At 40.7% G+C, this 19,201-nt stretch overlaps 1 protein-coding gene across 2 annotated transcripts in view; it reads left to right on the top strand.

Annotated features, from left to right (window-relative positions):
• Window positions 1-19,201, top strand: part of CERS6 (ceramide synthase 6) — a 97,329-nt gene that overhangs the window by 61,699 nt on the left and 16,429 nt on the right. For both annotated transcript variants that reach the window (XM_059475851.1, XM_059475850.1), the window contains exons 5-8: window positions 303-353; window positions 2,956-3,048; window positions 9,005-9,133; window positions 12,483-12,589. In XM_059475851.1, coding sequence (XP_059331834.1) covers window positions 303-353; window positions 2,956-3,048; window positions 9,005-9,133; window positions 12,483-12,589 — 380 coding nt within the window. The remainder of the gene's footprint in view (window positions 1-302; window positions 354-2,955; window positions 3,049-9,004; window positions 9,134-12,482; window positions 12,590-19,201) is intronic.

The raw sequence follows: 19,201 nt of genomic DNA, 5'->3' as shown, positions 1-19,201 counted from the left end.
CAAACACGAGCTGGTTACTTTCAGTCTGCACTCTTGCAAAAGTGGTGTCATGGGGTACCAACAAAAATGGGCAAATTGCTTTAATTCATGCTCTGAAACTCTGAGAAATTTCCTTGACTTTGGTTTTCATAGCCTCTATCAAAGCCTCTATCCAGTATTCGGGTTTCATAGCCTCTATCAAAAAATGCAAATTCTAAGCTGTTCTTTTTTTTTTTTTTTTGTCCTTTAGTACTAAGTATATACACTTAACATATCACAAAGTGGTCTGTACTGACCTTTGTTTTGCTTTTTCTTCCTTTCAGACACCCTGGCTCTGGAATACCAGGCAGTGCTGGAGCGGGTATCCATATCAGGTAAAAGTTACAGTGCAGTCTAAGAACAAGCATGCCACTTCTGCAGAGCTCTGGTTTTGTTATGGTGGAGATTTGTCCCAGTATGTTTGTGTGAGTGGGCTACTCAGCATTTCAGAACGTTGCTAGATTCTTCCCGTCTTGCTTGAGTTCAAGATGGGAAAGATGGACATAGCTGTCACACCTGAATTCCACACATTAAATTCCAAAAGCTCCAGAGAAGAGTTTGCAGTTTAAGGAATTTAACCTAGAGTGTGTGTATATATTATACATATATATATATATATATACATCCTATATGTCTAGGGTTGTTATGGTTTTTTGGGTTTTTTCCTTCCCTAAGACCAGGGAAGGGGGGAAAAAAAGCAATTGCCTGACTTGAAAGTGTGAATAAGATAATTGTCCCAAAGACATATGAATCCCTGTGACAGTCAACAGCCCTTTTCAGAACAGAGACTGAGCAGAACTGTGTTTGGATGCTGCTGTTCTTGAAGGTTGTGTCTCTGTTGGAAATACTTCAGTGGAGACAGTTCAGCAGAAATCTTGATCCAAGAAATGTTGAGGGAATTTGGTCGTGTAGCCTCAGAAGAAATAATGACTTAAATTCCATCTGGAGATGGAGGGTGAACCGAACAACAGTAGGGAAGCAGCAGCAGAAATTGAATGGGGGAAGTGCTGAAAGTTAATCCCTCAGAAACTTCAGGTACAGTTGTTTCTTAGATTGATGTACCTACAGTCACTGGTGCCTCTCAGCCCGATTTCCTACTTTTTTTGTGTTATTACGTGCAAGAAGAGGTTGACTGAAAGCAAAAGACTCTCAAGCTTACTGATTGAAGAACATATGTTTACCAGACTTACCAGAAGAACAGTCATTTAAAAGTTGGTTACAGCTTTGAGAGTGTGGGAGGTAAAATTACCATATTGAATATTGTTCTAGTAGTGATGAGGGTCCAACATAAAGCAAATTGTCAAATTAAAGTCATTATGAAATCACTGTCTCGCAGATAAAATATCTAGTAGGTGCTAATCAGGGCTAAGTACTGGGGTTTCAGTTTGTTCTCTTGGTTTTTTCCACAACTAGATAAAATTTCAAATCTTTTATTTGCTACAACTCCTTTGTAAATTAATGAGCAATGCACTGCAGAAATCCAACTGGACTTTACTGTAGACATAGTCAAATGGATCATTTGGGTGATGACACAGACATAATCACAGGTTAAACCTATTGAGGTTAGGTCTAGGGAGAACTGGAACCTAACATTTGAACTAAGTTAAACACATTATTGATCCAAGAAGGAATCTGTGACATCTTTAGAATTGCCCTACACTGTCACTATGTATGGCTTTAGAAATATAAATGCTCTTGTTAATAAAGCAGCTGAAAATTTTTCATTTTTTACTAGAAGTTTTCCCCAGAGAGTTGCCTTGCGATAATGGCTATAATAGTTGCAGTTCATTGCAAGCTCTTATTTTCTTTCCCATTTTAATTACACATAATCAAAAGTCTGTTGGCAGTCTCTCTGACTGAGAAAAGAGTTATATTGGCCCAAGAGATGGCTTTAAAGGATGGATTTTTCATAATTTTTCATAATTTTCAACATTTTTCATAAAGCATAAGCATATGTCTATATTAAATTAACACCCATAGCAGATTTCCTGGGAATCCAAGGACTGGCTTTCAGCTGCAAGGAACTTGTCTGCAAAAGGGAGTGGGAATAAAAGGTGCAACTGAAATACCTCTTGCCAATGGAAGCAGCTCATACCCTGCTAGGCTGCACAGTTGTGCCAGCGCAAGGTGCTCTAGAGATGATTTATCTAATCCTTTGGGAATTGCCCTTAGGAGCTTCTCCCTTGCCAGTGTCCCTGTCTGTGCTGCCATGGAAGGTGTGACTATCATGGAGGCACATTTAAATTAATGTCCTAGGTAGCTCCTAGGTCTGGCTTTCCTAGGCTGAGGGTCAAAGTGTTTATGTGTTACCTTCTTTGAAGTTACCCCAGGCTGGTTTTGGTTGTGGATTTTTTAAATTTCTTTTGTTTTTAAACAACTCCGTCAGCATGTTGTATATCAGATAAGATGCTTCGATAAATTTATTTTATTGTCTTCTTTCCAAATGTTAATATGTGCCCAGAAAATGCCAAAAGTAGGCATTTCTATTATGAAGAGCCCTGCTCAAAGCCCAAATTTTCATCATGAACAGATGAGGTTATATACTAGCATTACTTTTTTTTCTAGTCTACTCTAGTATTGGTTTTTTGCTATACTTTAAAACCCACATTACTGATATACAGCTAGATCTTTCAAGTAAACTTTCAAAACAGACTTAGGAATACCCAGAATTTAGTTTGCTCTGGGTTCCAAATGGACAATATCCTAATTTTTAATATTACAGTATTGTCAGGGCTAAAACATTAGAAGAGAGTATCTTGGGGAGCTTTATTTTTCCAGAGCCATCAGAGTTTGAAAGAGGCAACCATCATCTTTCTTCACATAGGATGCTTATGTATAATTCAATAATCCCCTGCAATTAAACATGCTTGCTGTAGATCACAGCTGCCTGTAATGTCAGTTAGACTCTATTAACATATTCTCATCTCCATCTTTCAGCCCCTGATGCCTGACCTTCATTACTACTACATAGTTGAATTGTCATTCTACTGGTCCTTAATGTTTTCTCAATTCATTGACGTCAAAAGAAAGGTAAGAACAACAAGACTAAAAACACAGAGAGCTTTAAGCTTTAGCATATAATTCTTTACGTGAGGAGTAGCTGCATTACATGTGCAGTGAACTGGAAATGCAGTTCTTTCCAGTGTTCAACTCTTGCAGATATTCATCACTGAGAAACTGTGATTGTCTTAATTTGCTCCTGGCTGCTGTAATTTGAGGTTTTCCTGCACATGGAAAGAAGAGCCTGGAGAAAATATTGAAGGGCAAATAGCAGAAGCCAAAAGAATCTTCTGCTTTCATGCAGTGACTTGAATGGAATTGAACAGGTAGTATCTGTTAGATGTGCTGCTTCTTTTAAGAGTTAAACAATGAAATACCAAGAAAAGGGCAAGACTGCCTCATAAATTCACATTATCACTTTGTGAGGTAAGATCTATGAGGGCTTTCAGATTTTTCTACAAAGGCACAGCAAAAACATTTAATATTAAGAAGTGATGTTATATTTAATTTTTATCCTTCCAATCATGTAGCTCGGCATTGCAATTAGAGAATAGTTAATGAAAAAAACAAGACTCTATCCAAATAAAAATATTTTTCCAGAATTAGTTGCAACCTGTTCCATATTCCAAGTTCTCTCCTTCAAGGAGAATCCTAGTCCACAGCAGAACAAGCAGCACAACAGTTACTCTGTAATAACAGTCCATTGAACTATTCTTGCAGGGGCTTTAATGTTTCAAAATTAATTTTTTTAAACATTTGAAAGGATTTTATAATATCTTTATGTTCTTCCTTCAGCTGTCATTTAAGTAAATGATTGTAGGCTATGCTAATGGAAAAATTCCTGTTTATTAGAATTTTAACAGGAGCATAACTCTGAAAAGAGTAAATGAAGGATGCATTATGACCTGAATAAACTCATCTGTCACTTAGAGCCACAGTGTATTTCTGGGAGTCCTATGCCAGAGCTACCTATATAGAAACACACTCCTCTATTTGGATTTCCAGATTATTCCAGAAGCAGAAATCTCAAGAAAGCATCCACAAAATTGAAATCCATATTGGAGGATAAATTGTAAATAAAACAACCAATTTATGATTAATACATATAAATCCTTTGCTTGCATTGTCTGTAGATATTAAACATTCTGTTAATCATGAGCTTGAAATGGGTATAACTTCCCTGTTTCACAAACTGAGATAGAGACAATGCTTAAGGGAGCTGTATGATAGTGGAGATGAATTTAAATCAAGAGTAATATTGACTAATATGTTACACTGCAGGGGCCAAGTCTGTTTCTTAGTTACATAGAAATGACTTGTTATCAGAAAAACCTTAGGGCAACCTGCTGTGGAAATAGGATGGGACCTGGAGGTGGGGAAGTGAATTGCTAGCAGCCTGTTGACACCCCAGCCACAGCTCCTGAGCCCAGAGCACCAGATCCAGCAGTGTCCCGAGCACAGCTCTGTCTGAGAATGGGCAGTGTCCAGCAGAGAGCACGAGCACATCCCCAGTGCAATGACAGCAAGTCAAAAGCCTTCCATTATCAGCAGCCAGCAGGGAGATGCCATATTTATAAATGACCTATTAAACCACTCACTGGTTTGACTGTGGAGACAGCTCTTTTTGTAGCAGAAGCAGAATTGATAACGAGGAAGATCAGATTGGAGAAATGCAGCTGTGCCCTGGTGTCACACAGCAAAACTGTTTGGGGTGCAAGCTGCCAAGGAAACCCACTGAGCTGAAAAATGTTGCTACTGGAGACTTATAATAGTTGGCAAAAAGGAGTACAAGCTTGACAGAAACACCAGTTCTTGCAACACCATAGTAGTTTTCTTTTAAAAGAAGGCTGAGTTTAAAAAAATGTAATGCACCCCATATGCAATGTGTGGAATGGTGCCCACATGAAATAGGGATCTGTTCAACAGGAAGCAGGAAACTTGCCAGCTAATATCAGATGCTATTGTAATATTTCACAATTGGCGTGCACGGAGTAGATTAACAGTTCTCAGCCTGAGTAAGCCACTGATGTTTTCATGCTGCAGTGAAAGGAATATTTTTATCTAAATCTTGGTTATCATTTTAGATACTTTAAATTCAGCAGCAGTGGCTGTGTTTTATTCTGGGACAGTCAGAAGTGCCCAGGCAGTTTTGAGCACTGCAGGAATTCAGCCAAGTGGTTTTTTTCATGTAGTTGGGTTTGTCTGAAGGAGAGGTGCAGTGTGTCCTTGCTGGAAGCAGCAGCCCTCAGCACTGGCCTAACTCCAGAACTCGTCTTTTATTTACTGTAGATCAAGAGAAATGTACTTACTATTTCCTATCTCCATTTTATTCTTCTCTGATAGCAAACTGATGACTTCAAAAATTACTTCCAGAGTTTTGGGGTTTTTGACTTTCAAATACTTTTTTATCTTTATTTAGGTGTTACAAATTCCATCAGATGGTCTTTGCCTGACTGGAGGTGTGAGCAAAGGCTGCTGCAGAAACCTACTATTGGCATTAAGTCAGTGAACTTTGTAGCAACTTCTACAGTTTTATAATGGCGTGCTTTTAGCTTCATAAATATCTATTATATTGCTGTAATGGTATTCTCCCTTAAGGGTGTTCATTTTCAAAGACTGAAACCTAGTATGAATTGGTGTTTTATCATCTTTTTCCAGCTTCCCATGCTCCTGTTTTGTAAAACACTGAAAAAAGTAATTATGGAAGTTTGTTAGTTTCAAAAGCATCGGATGAACCTTAAAAACAGTGAGGCTTATTTACATGCTTTCTGGACACCTGATGTATTGTTTAACAGAAAAATATTTGGCAGGTACATTTAAAGGAATGTATTAAATTTGTACTCAGAGTTTTAACAGGTTTGTAGAAGGTCTAGGAGACCTTTCTGGGTATTCACATCTTTTATTTCCAAGCATTTGGGAATTCCTAAAGCTTTTGTGTTATACTTTTTTTTTTTTTTAATGACAGTCCACTCATTCCAACAATAAAATTTTCTTGAATACTGAATTTTGATCGTAGAAAATTTACACTATATTTTGCTAAATTTGGATACTAGATTTCTTTCTTCAAAGAGACTTTTCTTGGCAATGATAGACACGCAGAATTGATTTCTTTTGTTTCAGTGGAAGCAGTTAAGATTGCATATGTTTTGCAGACCTTTCCCTTTCCTTGTTGATCTGTAATGTAAGCCATACAGTTGATATTTTGCCCTTCAGTGGCACTAATGCTCCCTGGCCCCTTGGCAGTTCAGTCAGTGAGTGTGACACGTTAAACAAATGTGGGTGGCAGAAGCCTTAATTCCACAGGACTTGTCTGCAAGTTGGGACCCATGGGGTTTCTCTGCTGTCTGCCCTGTGTTCTTCCCACTGATGGTGTCTAGAATAGGTTCTTTCTCCTATTCTTAGCCAGAGATTTTCTTGACCTAGGCACATGACATCTTCCAGCAGTTACAACTGGAGGCTATGAATCTTCTGTAAATAAACACATCATGTGATTTTAAATACATTAATAAAAAAAAAATTTAAAAGCCACAAAAATTAAGAAGCCCATTCCTGTACAACTGCTACTATATGTGGGTGAAAATGCTGGAGTAAGCTGGGAACACAGGTACCACTTGGTATCTATGTGTTCAATACCCTTGTGTATAATTAAAATCTAACAGGTAGCATCTTCAGAGCATAGTATTAATTAATGACTTTAAAAAGTGTCACAAAGATGAAAGAAACAATCCCAATAATAAAGCAGTCTTATTTATATAATTACTACTTTTTTTTCCAACAGTTTTTTGTAGATCAGTCCAGCACCTCTTTTTCAGAGGTGGCAGAGTCAAGTAACTGTCTTTTTTAAGAAACATTATTACAGGAGTTCCCCAGACAGCATTTCTTTAAGAAGAGTCATGCAGAAATGCAGAAGACTGCTGCCCAAGAACATTAGGATTTCTTAGGAATAATCCATATTGTCGGGAATGCCTTGAAGAATATCCAAGAGGGACTAGAAATCTAGTATTTGTAGAACATGAATGTGTCAGCTGTGAAAACAAGGGAGATTTTCTACTTGACTTTTTGCCCCATTAAGACTTCCTATGTGCTAACATAATTGCATTTGGAAGGGAAATTAAGAACAGTGCCATAGTGCCTGCAGGTGAAGGAGGTAAAGAGCTAGACTGCAGTATGGCCACAGGGCAATAATAGTAGCTTACTTGTAATCCCATGGAATAAGGTAGGTACTTTGCTGGTTTTATTATTGTGAAGTGGTGAAATGGTCTTTGTATGTGTGTTTCATAGTTCCTGAAATGACTGAGATGCCAAACCCTTGTTTTCCCTCAGGACACTCAGAAAGGGAGACAGCCTTTAATTGTATCTTTCTTCTGTCTGTGTTAGAGGTACTGGTGGTGCCTACTGAGGAGTAGGAAATAGGATCTTGTAGCACCTGATAGCATTAAACATAATGATGGGCTGGGAGCAGGTCCTGTCCCTCCTCATTTAGTGAGACTGCCCAAGGTGCAGGCTTTTCCATGGACTGCAGGTGTGCACTGCAGGGAAGGCAGGTGCTGGCACTGGGAGGCAGTGGCACAGCACATCCCTAAAACCAGTGTGCCTGCTGCCTTCCCAAAGAGAGCTGTGGGCACACTGTGCAGGAAATGCTTCTCAGGACTGAGCAGACAGTGCAGTCAGGGGCTGGAGCTGCTGCTTTTCCAGAGCTGCCCCTGTGTTAACTGGAGCTCGTGGCACTTTCCATAGAGCCCTCCTGCCCGACACAGGTACCTCCAGCTCCTTTGCAAACCAGGTGCTGCCCCTCTGAAGGCACAGTTTTGGTTTTCTCTGTTGTGGGCCACTTAGCTGAAGACTACCACAGCTCAGCAGGACTGGCCAACAAAAGCCACCAGAAAGCCAAATTCCACCTCCCAATACACTTGGTGAGCAGGCTGCCTGAAGGAGCTGCTCCTTTTGACTGTCTGGATCTCTCTCCTTTCTGACAGCTCGGCTGAGAGCCACTGGATCTGTTGGCAGCTGTGTAACAGATTTTACATCTGGTGCATAGAGAAACTTCCCAGTTAAATGTTGCCTGCAATCTTAAGGGTTTTAATATCACTTCCTCAAAACTGTGCAGGTCGTTCAGCAAATGCCAAGAAGATTATTTTTGACTGACTCAGTGCCTTGCTGAGAAGAGTCTCATTAGGTCCTGTTCTCTCATTAATCAGACTGGGAACCTAGGCCAGGCAGGCAGGCCTCTGCTTTATCTGCCTCATGGCGAGTATCTGTGACGTTACTTCTAGGAGCACCTCCACTCCCAGATTTTTCAATAGTAACAGTTACTTTGTGGCCAAATAACTGAGAGTTACTGGTGTGGAGACCAGCTAGCCTGCATCATTTGGGAGACAGTGGATTGGAACCAATTAGGAGGAGATGCTCCAGCTCACTTGAAGACTTTCCTGATCCTGTTACAGTGTGAAGACAAAGCACCTTGATTAAAAACAAACAAATAAAAGCCTGGATCTGGGATTCTCCCAGTTGTTCTTGGCAGGTGCCTGCTGTCCTAGTGTACTAGTACTTTCCATTGTAGCTATTTGCTCTCTTCTGAATGGGGAATTATTTGGCACTTGGTTATGCATATTGTTATAATCATGTGTTGATGCATAGATACTACAGTGGAGTTTGATTTGCATGTACATATGCCTTTTCAAAGCAGCTTCAACTGCAAATGTTTACTTTATTAGGTTAAATTACTATGAACTGAGAAGTGTGGTCATTACCTACCTTTCAATAATTTTTTTGCATTTGGTTAACATACAATGATTATTTTATTCAATCTAAATGAAATATAGAGCAGGGTGTATAATACACTTATATAGTAGATATTTTTATAACTTAAATATAATGCTGAATTTAAGAAACAACCATCCAATTTTGTATATGACTACAGAATGTCAGTGTTTGCTTCATTGTATTTTTTGTTTTCTATGTCTTTTCCTTGCTTCTGCTTCTCTAGGACTTTGGAATCATGTTTACACATCACATTGTAACAGTCACCCTGATTACCTTCTCATACGTGACCAATCTGACACGAGTGGGAACCTTGATCTTGTGTCTCCATGATGCAGCTGATATTGTCCTAGAGGTGAGATCATTCCTGTGTCATCCTGTCACTAGGCAGAACCTTTTTGCCATGCAGAACAAGTATTTCCTAAGCCAGTTCAAGATGGTAATGGTGATTAATATAGTCTATTTCCTTGCCTAAATATCTTGCACTTGTAGCAGCGCATATTTCTGATTTCAGACTGGTTTCTCCTTTGATATGTTGCTTGTACAGAGCAGAGACTGGTAATGCATTGCATGCCAGGGAGGGTTACATGCAGATTCTAAATACAGCATGGGAAAATCAAAAGCTGAAGTTGCAAAATCTGGAAAACAGTGAAAGTGTCTCACCTGGTTCTTAACCCCTGTGACATGGTGTGTGGAGCAGTGACGCTGTCTCTGAAAGGATCAAGGTGTCACAGTGTGTTTCTGCTCTGCTTTGCTGGGCAGAGAGTGTTGGACAATTTAGTGGCTTATTTGGGCATGGCCAGGGAGCTGACCTCTGGCTTTGCAGGTTCCCATGCCTCTGGATCCCAGTACCAGCAGCTGTATTTGGAAAAGAAGGGATGATTGAAATTCTTTTAAGGCAAGATAGTCTGTAACTTCCATAGTGGCAGCTTAGAGATGTTATCATCCTTTATCTGCACCAGTTGCTAGAGAGCTCTGGGTCATGCTGGAATTTGGCTGTCTCTGAACTCTCCTCCAAAGTTAATAACTATTTTGTCTGAAATTATTTTTTATTCAAGTACCTGCAAGGATACCTGTTATGCAAGAACATAGGCTTACTGCGTGAGTCACCTATTGCAAAATCAAGATCCTGCCATTCTGATTCAGCAGTGCTGTAAATATGGCTTTATTTTTTAAACTTTTTTGGTCTAGAAAGCACATGATTGCCTGAGATAGAGACCAAAAGAGAATATGGATTTTTTTTGGGATAAAAATAATCACATCTTTGCAAGTTTATTTTTCTGTTTTAGCAATGTGTATAGCTAGCTGTGACTTCACCTAAACTTTCTTCATTCCTCTTTTCTCACCACCAGAAAGAGCTACTTAAAGGTGTTTATTCTAGATACACCAGTGTCTGTGGAACTATAAAAACACTAGAGAGCAGCTGTACTAGGCTAGCTAAAACTTTACCCTCTGTTCATTAACTGAGAGAAAGAGGAATTGCTGGTGTTCTCACTAGTTGCAAACATTGGTCAGATATGCTTCCTCATGAGGCACATACTTGAGTGGTCTTTCTAGTCAGTTCTTTCAGTCTGGTTTGGCTGGAAATGCTGCTAGGGCAGCGGGTCACAGCACTGGTGCCATATGAGAGGATATGGACTCTTGCACAGTGCTGACATTACTGAGGGGAAAGTCAGTGCAGAGGAGGAAAACTATCAAACTGCAAAAGAAGTTGGTTAAATGGCTTGCCTTGATGCGTCAGTTGTGCACCTGACTTGTGTTACCTATTACATATTTGTAAAAATGAAAAGCTGTTTCTGGAGGCCACTAGACTCTTTCCATCTATGTCGTAATGAAACACATCCACTGGAAAGCACCATTTTTCATTATTCTCATTTCAAAATTTAGTGTGCATTGGTGGGAATACTGGAGGTGATATTTTTCCCACTAGTCTTAAGGTATCTGGAAGTATGGAAGAGCCATAGTAGGATTTTCAAGAATTTGTAATGCTGTGTTCCTCAGTTGTAGTCATGGTTTTAAATTCAGAAAATTGTGTTCTATTGTCCTGGGTGGCCAAGTTCCATCCAACAACAACATATTCATTCCCCCTTTTTCTAGTCTTTCCTTATCACTATAATGTGTAGAATTATTGTAATTTGTTATTTGAGAACCAATGTCCCAGTAGCTGTACTGTTTTTGAGAAATGGCATGATACTACTACAAGTTGCTATAGTAATATCAGCCTCATGCACTAAGAAACCAGTTTTTTAGACTGCCACCATGGAAATACATCCAGAATTCCTGGACTGAATTTTCCATCATCTGAAAAGCAAGGAAGTTAGTAATGCTTCTGCTTTGTATGTTGGCACCAAAGTGTTCTCTTTTCCTTCAAACTGCTTCAAACCTCTAGAAAATAGGACTGATTCAGAAGGGTTATGTTTTCTTCACAGCAGTGATGGCTTTCCTTATATTCTGGGAGCTTCTTAACTGGGTTTCTTTAGTGAGGAATAATCTTCATGTTCAGGTTTTCAGTTGAACATTGCAGAAATTGGGTAACATCCAAAAGTGCAGGTTTGGTTTTGGCATCCAGATTATCTCTTTCTCTGGTTTGAATTCTGCATTCAGAAGTGTATTCTGTATGCCTGGTTGTAGTAATTTTGCTCCCTCTTAGTACTCTGGAAAGCCTGCATAAGTGTCTTGTGGGGTACTGGGAGCTGGATGCAGGTCCCCTCAGAAAGGAGCTTTGAAAGGGTTCCCAGTGGCTTAAGTGGTCACAAAAGAGTTCCCAGTGACTTAAATGGACTCTCTGGATACCTTTGACAGAAAACATGAAGAAAGACTGGCCCTGTCTCAAGGTAGATGTTGTTTTAAAGTAATAATTAACTGCTTGCACGCATTAACACTGTGGAAGCAGCACGGACATGTTAAAACAAGCTTCCTTCCCTATATACCATTTTCTTAGGGAAGAAAAGGGTAAAGAAACTTCTGGGAAGATCAGTGTTTTAATGAACAGTTTCAGAGAGGAGTAATGAATTAGTGAGTCCTTCACTGGGAAAGAGTCAGAAGATTGCATGAAGACAAGTGAGAAAAGCATGTAAATATAAGCATAAGACAACAAGTCAGAAAGCAGAAGCTGAAAAGAGAACCTTGAAAAAATACCTGAAGGGGAGGGGTATAATATTTGAGGTGGAAACTACTCTGTTTAGGCAGAAAAGGAAGAAGAGATGCTTCAGAAAAATGCAGTACATGGGGTGTACTGGAGGAATTGAGACAAGGTTTATATATAGCAGCTACTAGAAGGTCAGAGAGCATGGGGTACATGGAAGGTAGATGGATGCTGAAAATGCCAGTGGAGCATACTGGAAAGGTGGAAGATAAGCAGATAAAGAAGTTGGGGACAAAGATACCGTAAACATACTGGAGTTCCATAAAAGGTTTAGAAGAGTTTTGCAAATCTGAAATTGTACAATCTCAAAAATGAAATTGAGTGGGAAATAAATTAAATACATACTCTAGTTTTATGTAGTCTGATTTGGTTTTTATTCCGAAGAAGATATTTCCAGCTGCTTGGTGGAGAGGAGTTCCAAGATCACTGTCAGGTGGCCCAGTGAAAATGTTAGCGATATCATAAAAATTTGATTTCTTCTTTTTCTTACAACTTATACACAGTACAAGAGAATTGAGTTGTCCTCATGGAAGTAAAAACACATCTTTTTCTTTTGCAGGCTGCCAAAATGGCAAACTATTGCAAGTGTCAAAAACTGAGTGACCTTCTGTTCCTTACATTTGCCGTTGTCTTCATTGTCAGTAGGCTTGGCATATATCCCTTATGGTGAGTAAGGACATTGTTTTCCTCAAGCTCTAGGCACCAAACAAGCTTGTAAATAACTATGTTATAATTGAAAACGATTCATTACTGTTACTCTGTTTCCCAAAGCACCAGGGAAGAGTTTCAGACATAACCAGGTGCTGGAACAGCCTGTTTGCTAGAGTGCCATTGTGTTTACTGTGTAAACTAGATGAGAAACTAGATGAGAAACATCTGGGCCTTCTGCTGCTTTTCTGCTGGAAGTGGGCTGGAGACAGCATAGCTTCAGACTAGCAGGTGGCTGGCTGTATTGGCAAGAAAGGAGAGGAAAATGAAAATATTAGTCACCAAAAAACCCGACCAGCAGCTAAGCTTGAAGCTAGAATATTCTCAGTGCATGCTTCATGCACTGAGAATATTCTAGCAATATTCTAGCATTCTTTCAGCCTAAAGAAAACACAGTGTAATAAGTAAAATCTGACCTGCTATAAGGATGTTGTTGTCATGCAGATTGAGATACTGCAGACTCTCCTTTTCCGCCTCTCCTTTGAATTGGGGTTCTTGGGGCAGCTGTGTAACACTTCTGTCTAGGTTTGTGTGAAATTACACAGCTCTTACTGCAGTCTCACATCTTCCCAGACAGTCAACTGCTTGCATGTGCTCACACTCTGGTGGATACACAGACATGCATGCACACAGGCTGAGCACAGATGTTTGGTTCTGTAGCTGGGATCTTCTGATCCAGGGGGCAGATGGCTAATTAGAAAACACATGGAGGTACTTCATTGTAAAAATGCATTAAAGTTTTTCTGCATCCTGTGCACTATATATGAGGAGGGCTGAGAGAAGGTGTTGGCCTTGGCTCTTTCCTCAATCTTTTCTTTTTTATAAACAGAACTAGCACAGATACCTGTATTTCTAGGCAAGTAAGAGAGGTCGTTCATTGCATCAGAAAATTAAAAATGACAGTTTTGTTTTTGGGAAGCAGCAAGAATGGCAGAGATTGTACCCTTTGTAGAGTTTGTTTAGATTACCACCGAGCTCCTTATATGCAGAGGATTTACAGATGCCAATGTCAACCTCCCTGCTCCAATTTCCTTTCCAAACCTCACTAATGATACCTCTTTGAGGTTTTGTTAATGCAAACAGGGTAAGAGCAAGATGCCCTTAGGGAGCTGTGTCATCAGCTCTGCTTAACCCTACAATGTAGAAGTCTCATTTAGTGTTTGATGGCTCCAAAGATATTGTCATAATTCCTGGTCCCTACTGTGTTGTGAGTTGGTGAACAAACATGACAAACATTAAAATGGATAGACACACAAACTGCATGTTTAGAAACATTTGCTATTTTCTTTGAGGAGCATTTTTTTCTTTCTTAAACAGTTTTGCTTCCCTTCCTCAGTCCTTCCTTGAAGCCAACTGGGCCATTCACTGAATTTCTGTAAATGAAATAAGCTGGTTTTTCTACTTCCATGATGTCATATAGGAAAAATGGTGGCATTCCTGCTCATAGGATTTCACCTGACCTCTACTTTCCATTTTATATTGAGAAATGGAGGGGGGACCCAATTTCACCAGTGAATTTCTGCTGCTGGAGACTGCAGTATATGACTGTGCTTAAGGGAGGGCTCAGTCAGGTGAGGACTGGATGGGTTTGCAAAGGGGAAATCATACTTGGCCAACCTGATAACCTTCTATGATGAAATTACTGGCTTGTAATTACATAATTACTGGATTAGTGGGCAGAGTGCACCCTCAGCAAGTTTGCATGTTCCACCTGTGAGGAATGGCTGATACACCACAGGGTTGTGCTGCCATCCAAAGGGAAGGAGCCTCAACAGGCTGGAGATACAGCAAACAGGAGCCTCAGAAGTTCAGCAAAAGCTGTGCAGAGCCCTGCAGCAGTATTTTCTGGGGGCTGATCACCAGGAAAGCAGCCTTGCACCACAGGAACTGGGGGTTCCGGTGGGCACTGGGGTGAACATGAGCCAGTTCTGTGCCCTCGTGGTAACAAAGGCTGCTGGAGCCCTGGGCTGCCTTAGGAGGGGGTGGGCAGTGGGCTCAGACAGGGGACCCTGCCTTTCTGCCAGCCCTGCTGAGGCCACATGCAGAGCACTGTCCAGCTCTGGCCTCCCAGCAGCAGAGAGGCACAAAGCTACTGGAGACAGCCCAGCAGCAGTCACTGAGACTGATCTGGGGACTGGGGCACCTCTCACAGGAAGAGAGGGTGAGACAGGCAGGATGGTTTAGCACAGAAAAGAGAAAGCTCAAAATGGGTATTATCAATATAGAAATTCATGAAGGGAGAGTGTAAAGAAGAGTGAGCCAGGGCTTGTCCATTGACAGGAGTGCAGCAGCTGGCAGTGTGCAGTGTGCTCCCTGTCACAACCAGAGCGGGGACCCTGGTGATCCCTCTGCCTTGTCATGCTTAACCCCAGCTGCCAACAAAGCCCCAGGAAGCTGCTCACTCCCTTCCCACCAGTGAGATGGGGGAGAGAATCAGGAGGGTAGAAGGGAGAGAACTCATGAGCTGAGATAAAACCAGTTCAATAGGTTAAGGCAAGGGCTGTGCACACAAGCAAAGCTGAACAAGGCGTTCATCCACCACTTCCTGTGGGCTGGCAGGTGTTCAGCCATCTCCAGGACAGCAGGGCTCTATTTGTAATGGTGACCTGTGAAATGCAAACACTGACACTCTAAACATGATCCCTTCCCCCTTCTTCCCCCAGATTTGTATGCTGAGCACGACACCACATGGTGTGGAGTATCCCTGGGGGCAGCTGTCCCAGCTGTGTCCCCTTCCAACTCCTTGTGCACCCCATTCTCCTCACAGAGGGCTGTGTGAGGAGCAGAAAATGCTTTTGCTCTGTGAGAGCACTGCTCAGCAATAACAGAAACATCCTGAAATTACCAACACTGTTTCCTGCACAAATCCAGGATATAGCCCTATGCTACCTACCATGAAGAAAACTAAGTCTGTGCAAGCCCAAACCAGTGTATCCCTGAATCAATGAAAAATACATTCATTTATCTGAATATGCAAATAGTTTAGTGTGGTGTAAAAAAAATATTTGATTTTTTAAGACCCTTTTATTTCCAGACCAAAGCCTTGATGTTTGTCAATCCCTGTATGGGCCATAAACTTAAGAGTTGGACTCGATGATCCTTGTGGGTCCCTTCCAGCTCAGAATATTCTGTGCATCTCTTCCTGATGGCTACCCTTAGATAAAGCCAGAGGCAGATTCATTGTTCTAGCTGTACTGTAGGCAATGCATGTGGGAGTCAGAGTTGGCAGGAATGAGCCATGGCATACATGAGCTTGTGTCTCCCAAATCCTTTTCCTCTATGTAACAGCAGTTCTAAATCTTGAGCTCTATTAGTTTGCATGTCAGCAAAGATGACTCACTGGAGTGGCAGCAGGCCAGGAAGTATAGCTTTGCTCTCCGTTGCTGAAAATTCAAAATAGCAAAATTTGGTGCCTGATTAATATTACATAAATATGCAAATTTTGCTAGCATAAAGGCTGAGAGGTATAAAATCAGTGTGCATGTAATGTAAAAGCACGGCTGTAATTTGTAAGAAAACTTCCCCCATGCAGGAAGGTGAATGCCCCAGACAGGCTGGCAGGGACGTCACTGCCCAGGCCCTGCTGTGCTGCCCCTTGGCACAAGGGCACTTCTTTGTGCATAGAGGGGCTCATGGAGAATTCAGAACGTATCAAATGCTGTTGTTTGAAGGGTGTTTAACAGCAGGGCTAAGACAAAAGAAACTGGCAATTAGGTATATATTTAGCAGTCTTTCTGCAGGCATCTGGAGTTCATTTCAGCAATAATTCAAGAACCCCAGGATACTTTCTGCCTCCTGCTGCTAAGTGAATGTAGGAGTAAAGCTGCTATTTTCACTGACAAGATATTTTGCTTGTGAAATTCTCCCACTTGCACATAATCACTGTTCTAGCAAATTACAACATAGAACACAACTCTCCATGAGTCAGGAGGAACATGGTGCCTTCTCAGGTGAACCAGGATTGTAGGGAGAATGAAAGCAATATCAACCAAAAGTTAATATAAATTATACAAGCCCTTGGCTAATCTAATCAGGCTGGGTAAAGCAGTTACTTATATTTATTTACCAGGTTAAGGCACCAAACCAGTTAAATTGAGACTCTTTCAAATTGCTCTGACTAGTTACTAGCATGTGATTTTCTGGAGTTTTTAACTTCTTTTGATTACATTTATAATGAGTTATATTGTCTGGGAGGTAAGAATCTGTGTTTCAGGAAAGTGTTGCTGACAAGTACTGCTGTCAAAAGACAAGGACACAAGCAAACAGCATTGGCATTCATGGGCTGACCTGTGAGTTCTCAGCATGCTCGTATTACACACATGCACTGAGAAATACAAAATAGTGCCTTAACGTGCAGATAAAATGAAAGCCTGATTGAAGCAGATTATAAAGAGCAGAGGTCATGTTCTGCATATGCTGTCCTACAAGTTCTCATCTAGGCAAATTTGGTATAATCCAGGTAGTCCTTACTATGCCCTTCTGTTCTTGATCTCTTTGTACACTGTCAGTGTCCAGAGCTGTATCACATTAAAAGCTGTGAAGATGGACAGTCAACTACTTTGATTAGTTGGTATAGTCTTGTTTCATGCCAGTAGGTACATCTTAGCTGGATCTTTTTTTTTTTTGTGAGTCTGTTTGGAAATATTCTGGGGGAAAAAAATGGAAACCAGTAATTCTCACTGTTAAAATTCAAAGCTGTTTCAGGTGTGTCTCCTCATCAACTGCAGTGTGTGGCTTCTAAATGAGATTTTGGTGCCAATGTACCTTTTATAAGTATGGGTCAGCCAATCCTCAGAAAAAAACTTTGTTCCTTGCTATTCTTTCATTTTTGAAGCTTGTTCATGACAGTACACACAGTCTGGCTCATGGCTGATATCTAATTGCCTTTACATGGCAGTGAGTATCTGCATGAAGCAGACAGGCCTGGTGTGATTCTTCATGAGTTACAGTTAACTTCTGTTCAGCGTGGTGATCTCTAATGAACCCCAGTTGCTCATTGCCAGAGCTGCAGTCCTCTCTGCATGACTGGCAGAGCAGCTCCTCCTGAGTGCCACCGCTGGCTGAGCGCCACTGTGGGGCATAGCCCTGTCCTTAGTGCACACACACTCTGTGTTCCAGACAGTGAGACAGGACTGCCAGTTTGCACTGCTCTCTGTCCCTTCATTTATCCTGGAATCTGCTTCTCTCTGAGCAAACAGGGCAGTGCAGAACCCCCATAAGAAGCAGCTGCTACAAAGATTTTCTGACCCTCTCTTTTTCCTCGTTTTGTTCTGTAGCTGATATTGGCTGGGTTTGTACAGCGCTTAACAAGCGGTGAAGCTGAATTGTTGCCTTTCATGCTGGTTTTCTTTTCTGGCACGCTGTCTCCTGACTGGCCCTTGGAGTACGTGCGCTGTGTGGGAGGACAGCATGTGGACCCCAGCAGAGTCTCTCTGCCTCACTCCTCTGAACGTGCTGGTGGAACAGAAAGCTCCAACCTACCCTTCAAAGCATCCTACAGTGCCAGAGCAATGCATAGACAGTGATTAAAGCAGAGTCCTGGTCAGGTTCTTCACATAGTGAGAATTCAGGTAGCTAGATGAGTCCCAGCTGCCCACACCTTGCCTGCACTCTGAATGAACACAATTGCTTAGCAATGGTTTTAGTTACTCTTGTTGGATTGTAAACCTTTCTAGCCTAGCTAGGATAATAAAATAACTTTTCTGTTAAGATGATCTCTTCTGACACTGTCTCAAGCTCATTTTGCTCAGAATATTGTCTAAACCAGAGCACAGTCATATTCACATGTTGCTTGTGGGTAGCAGATACTGAAAGAATAAATTATGATTTTGATACTTGATTCCTGATGCTATTCATACTGTCATTGATTGGATGCTGTAGAACTAGCAAAAATTATCTGATGTGCTTACATTTCAGTCTGTTTGTAGTTTCAGCAGGCAACTTATAATCAATCCGTTTATCAAGAGCATTTGATAACAAGGTTTTGGCAAACTAACAATAGTATATTCAAAGAACTCATAGACTTCAATTTGTGGATAAAAAAGAAGGTTTAATTAACTAAGTCTCTATAAATTTACTCAGAACTCTTGTCTCAGATCTTTAGCAGTGTTAAAGTTAGTATAGTGTTGTCATCCCATCTGCTTCTGACTGAACATTATCAGATGTTATCCTTTCTAATGCCTAGTTATTTTATTTCCTCCAATTTTTTACTGCATTTGTGAACTCAGGCCTCTGGAGTTTTACAAGAAGCAAGGGTGAAATCTTTGGAGTACAGGTTAATACTAATCCAGCTATTTACAGGGAAGCTATAAGAAATGGAAAGGTTAGAGGTGTCAGTCACCATTATGGGCTTGCAATGTAAATAACAAAATGTGGCATTTGCTCAGAGTTGCCGTTTTAAAAATTTTCATGTGATCATAGCAGGAAAAAATTATATGAAAAAAGATTTCATCAGACTTCCAAACCCATTCTTATTTTTAGTTTCTACAGACTGTACTCTGTGGCTATAATAATGCTTTCTGTTGTCAAGGATAGCCTATTCAGTTAGTGTTCTTACTTCTTTTTTAATTA

This window comes from Ammospiza nelsoni, chromosome 7 (assembly GCF_027579445.1).
Source record: "Ammospiza nelsoni isolate bAmmNel1 chromosome 7, bAmmNel1.pri, whole genome shotgun sequence".
NCBI lineage: Eukaryota > Metazoa > Chordata > Aves > Passeriformes > Passerellidae > Ammospiza > Ammospiza nelsoni.
This window is presented reverse-complemented; position numbering and strand designations above follow the sequence as displayed.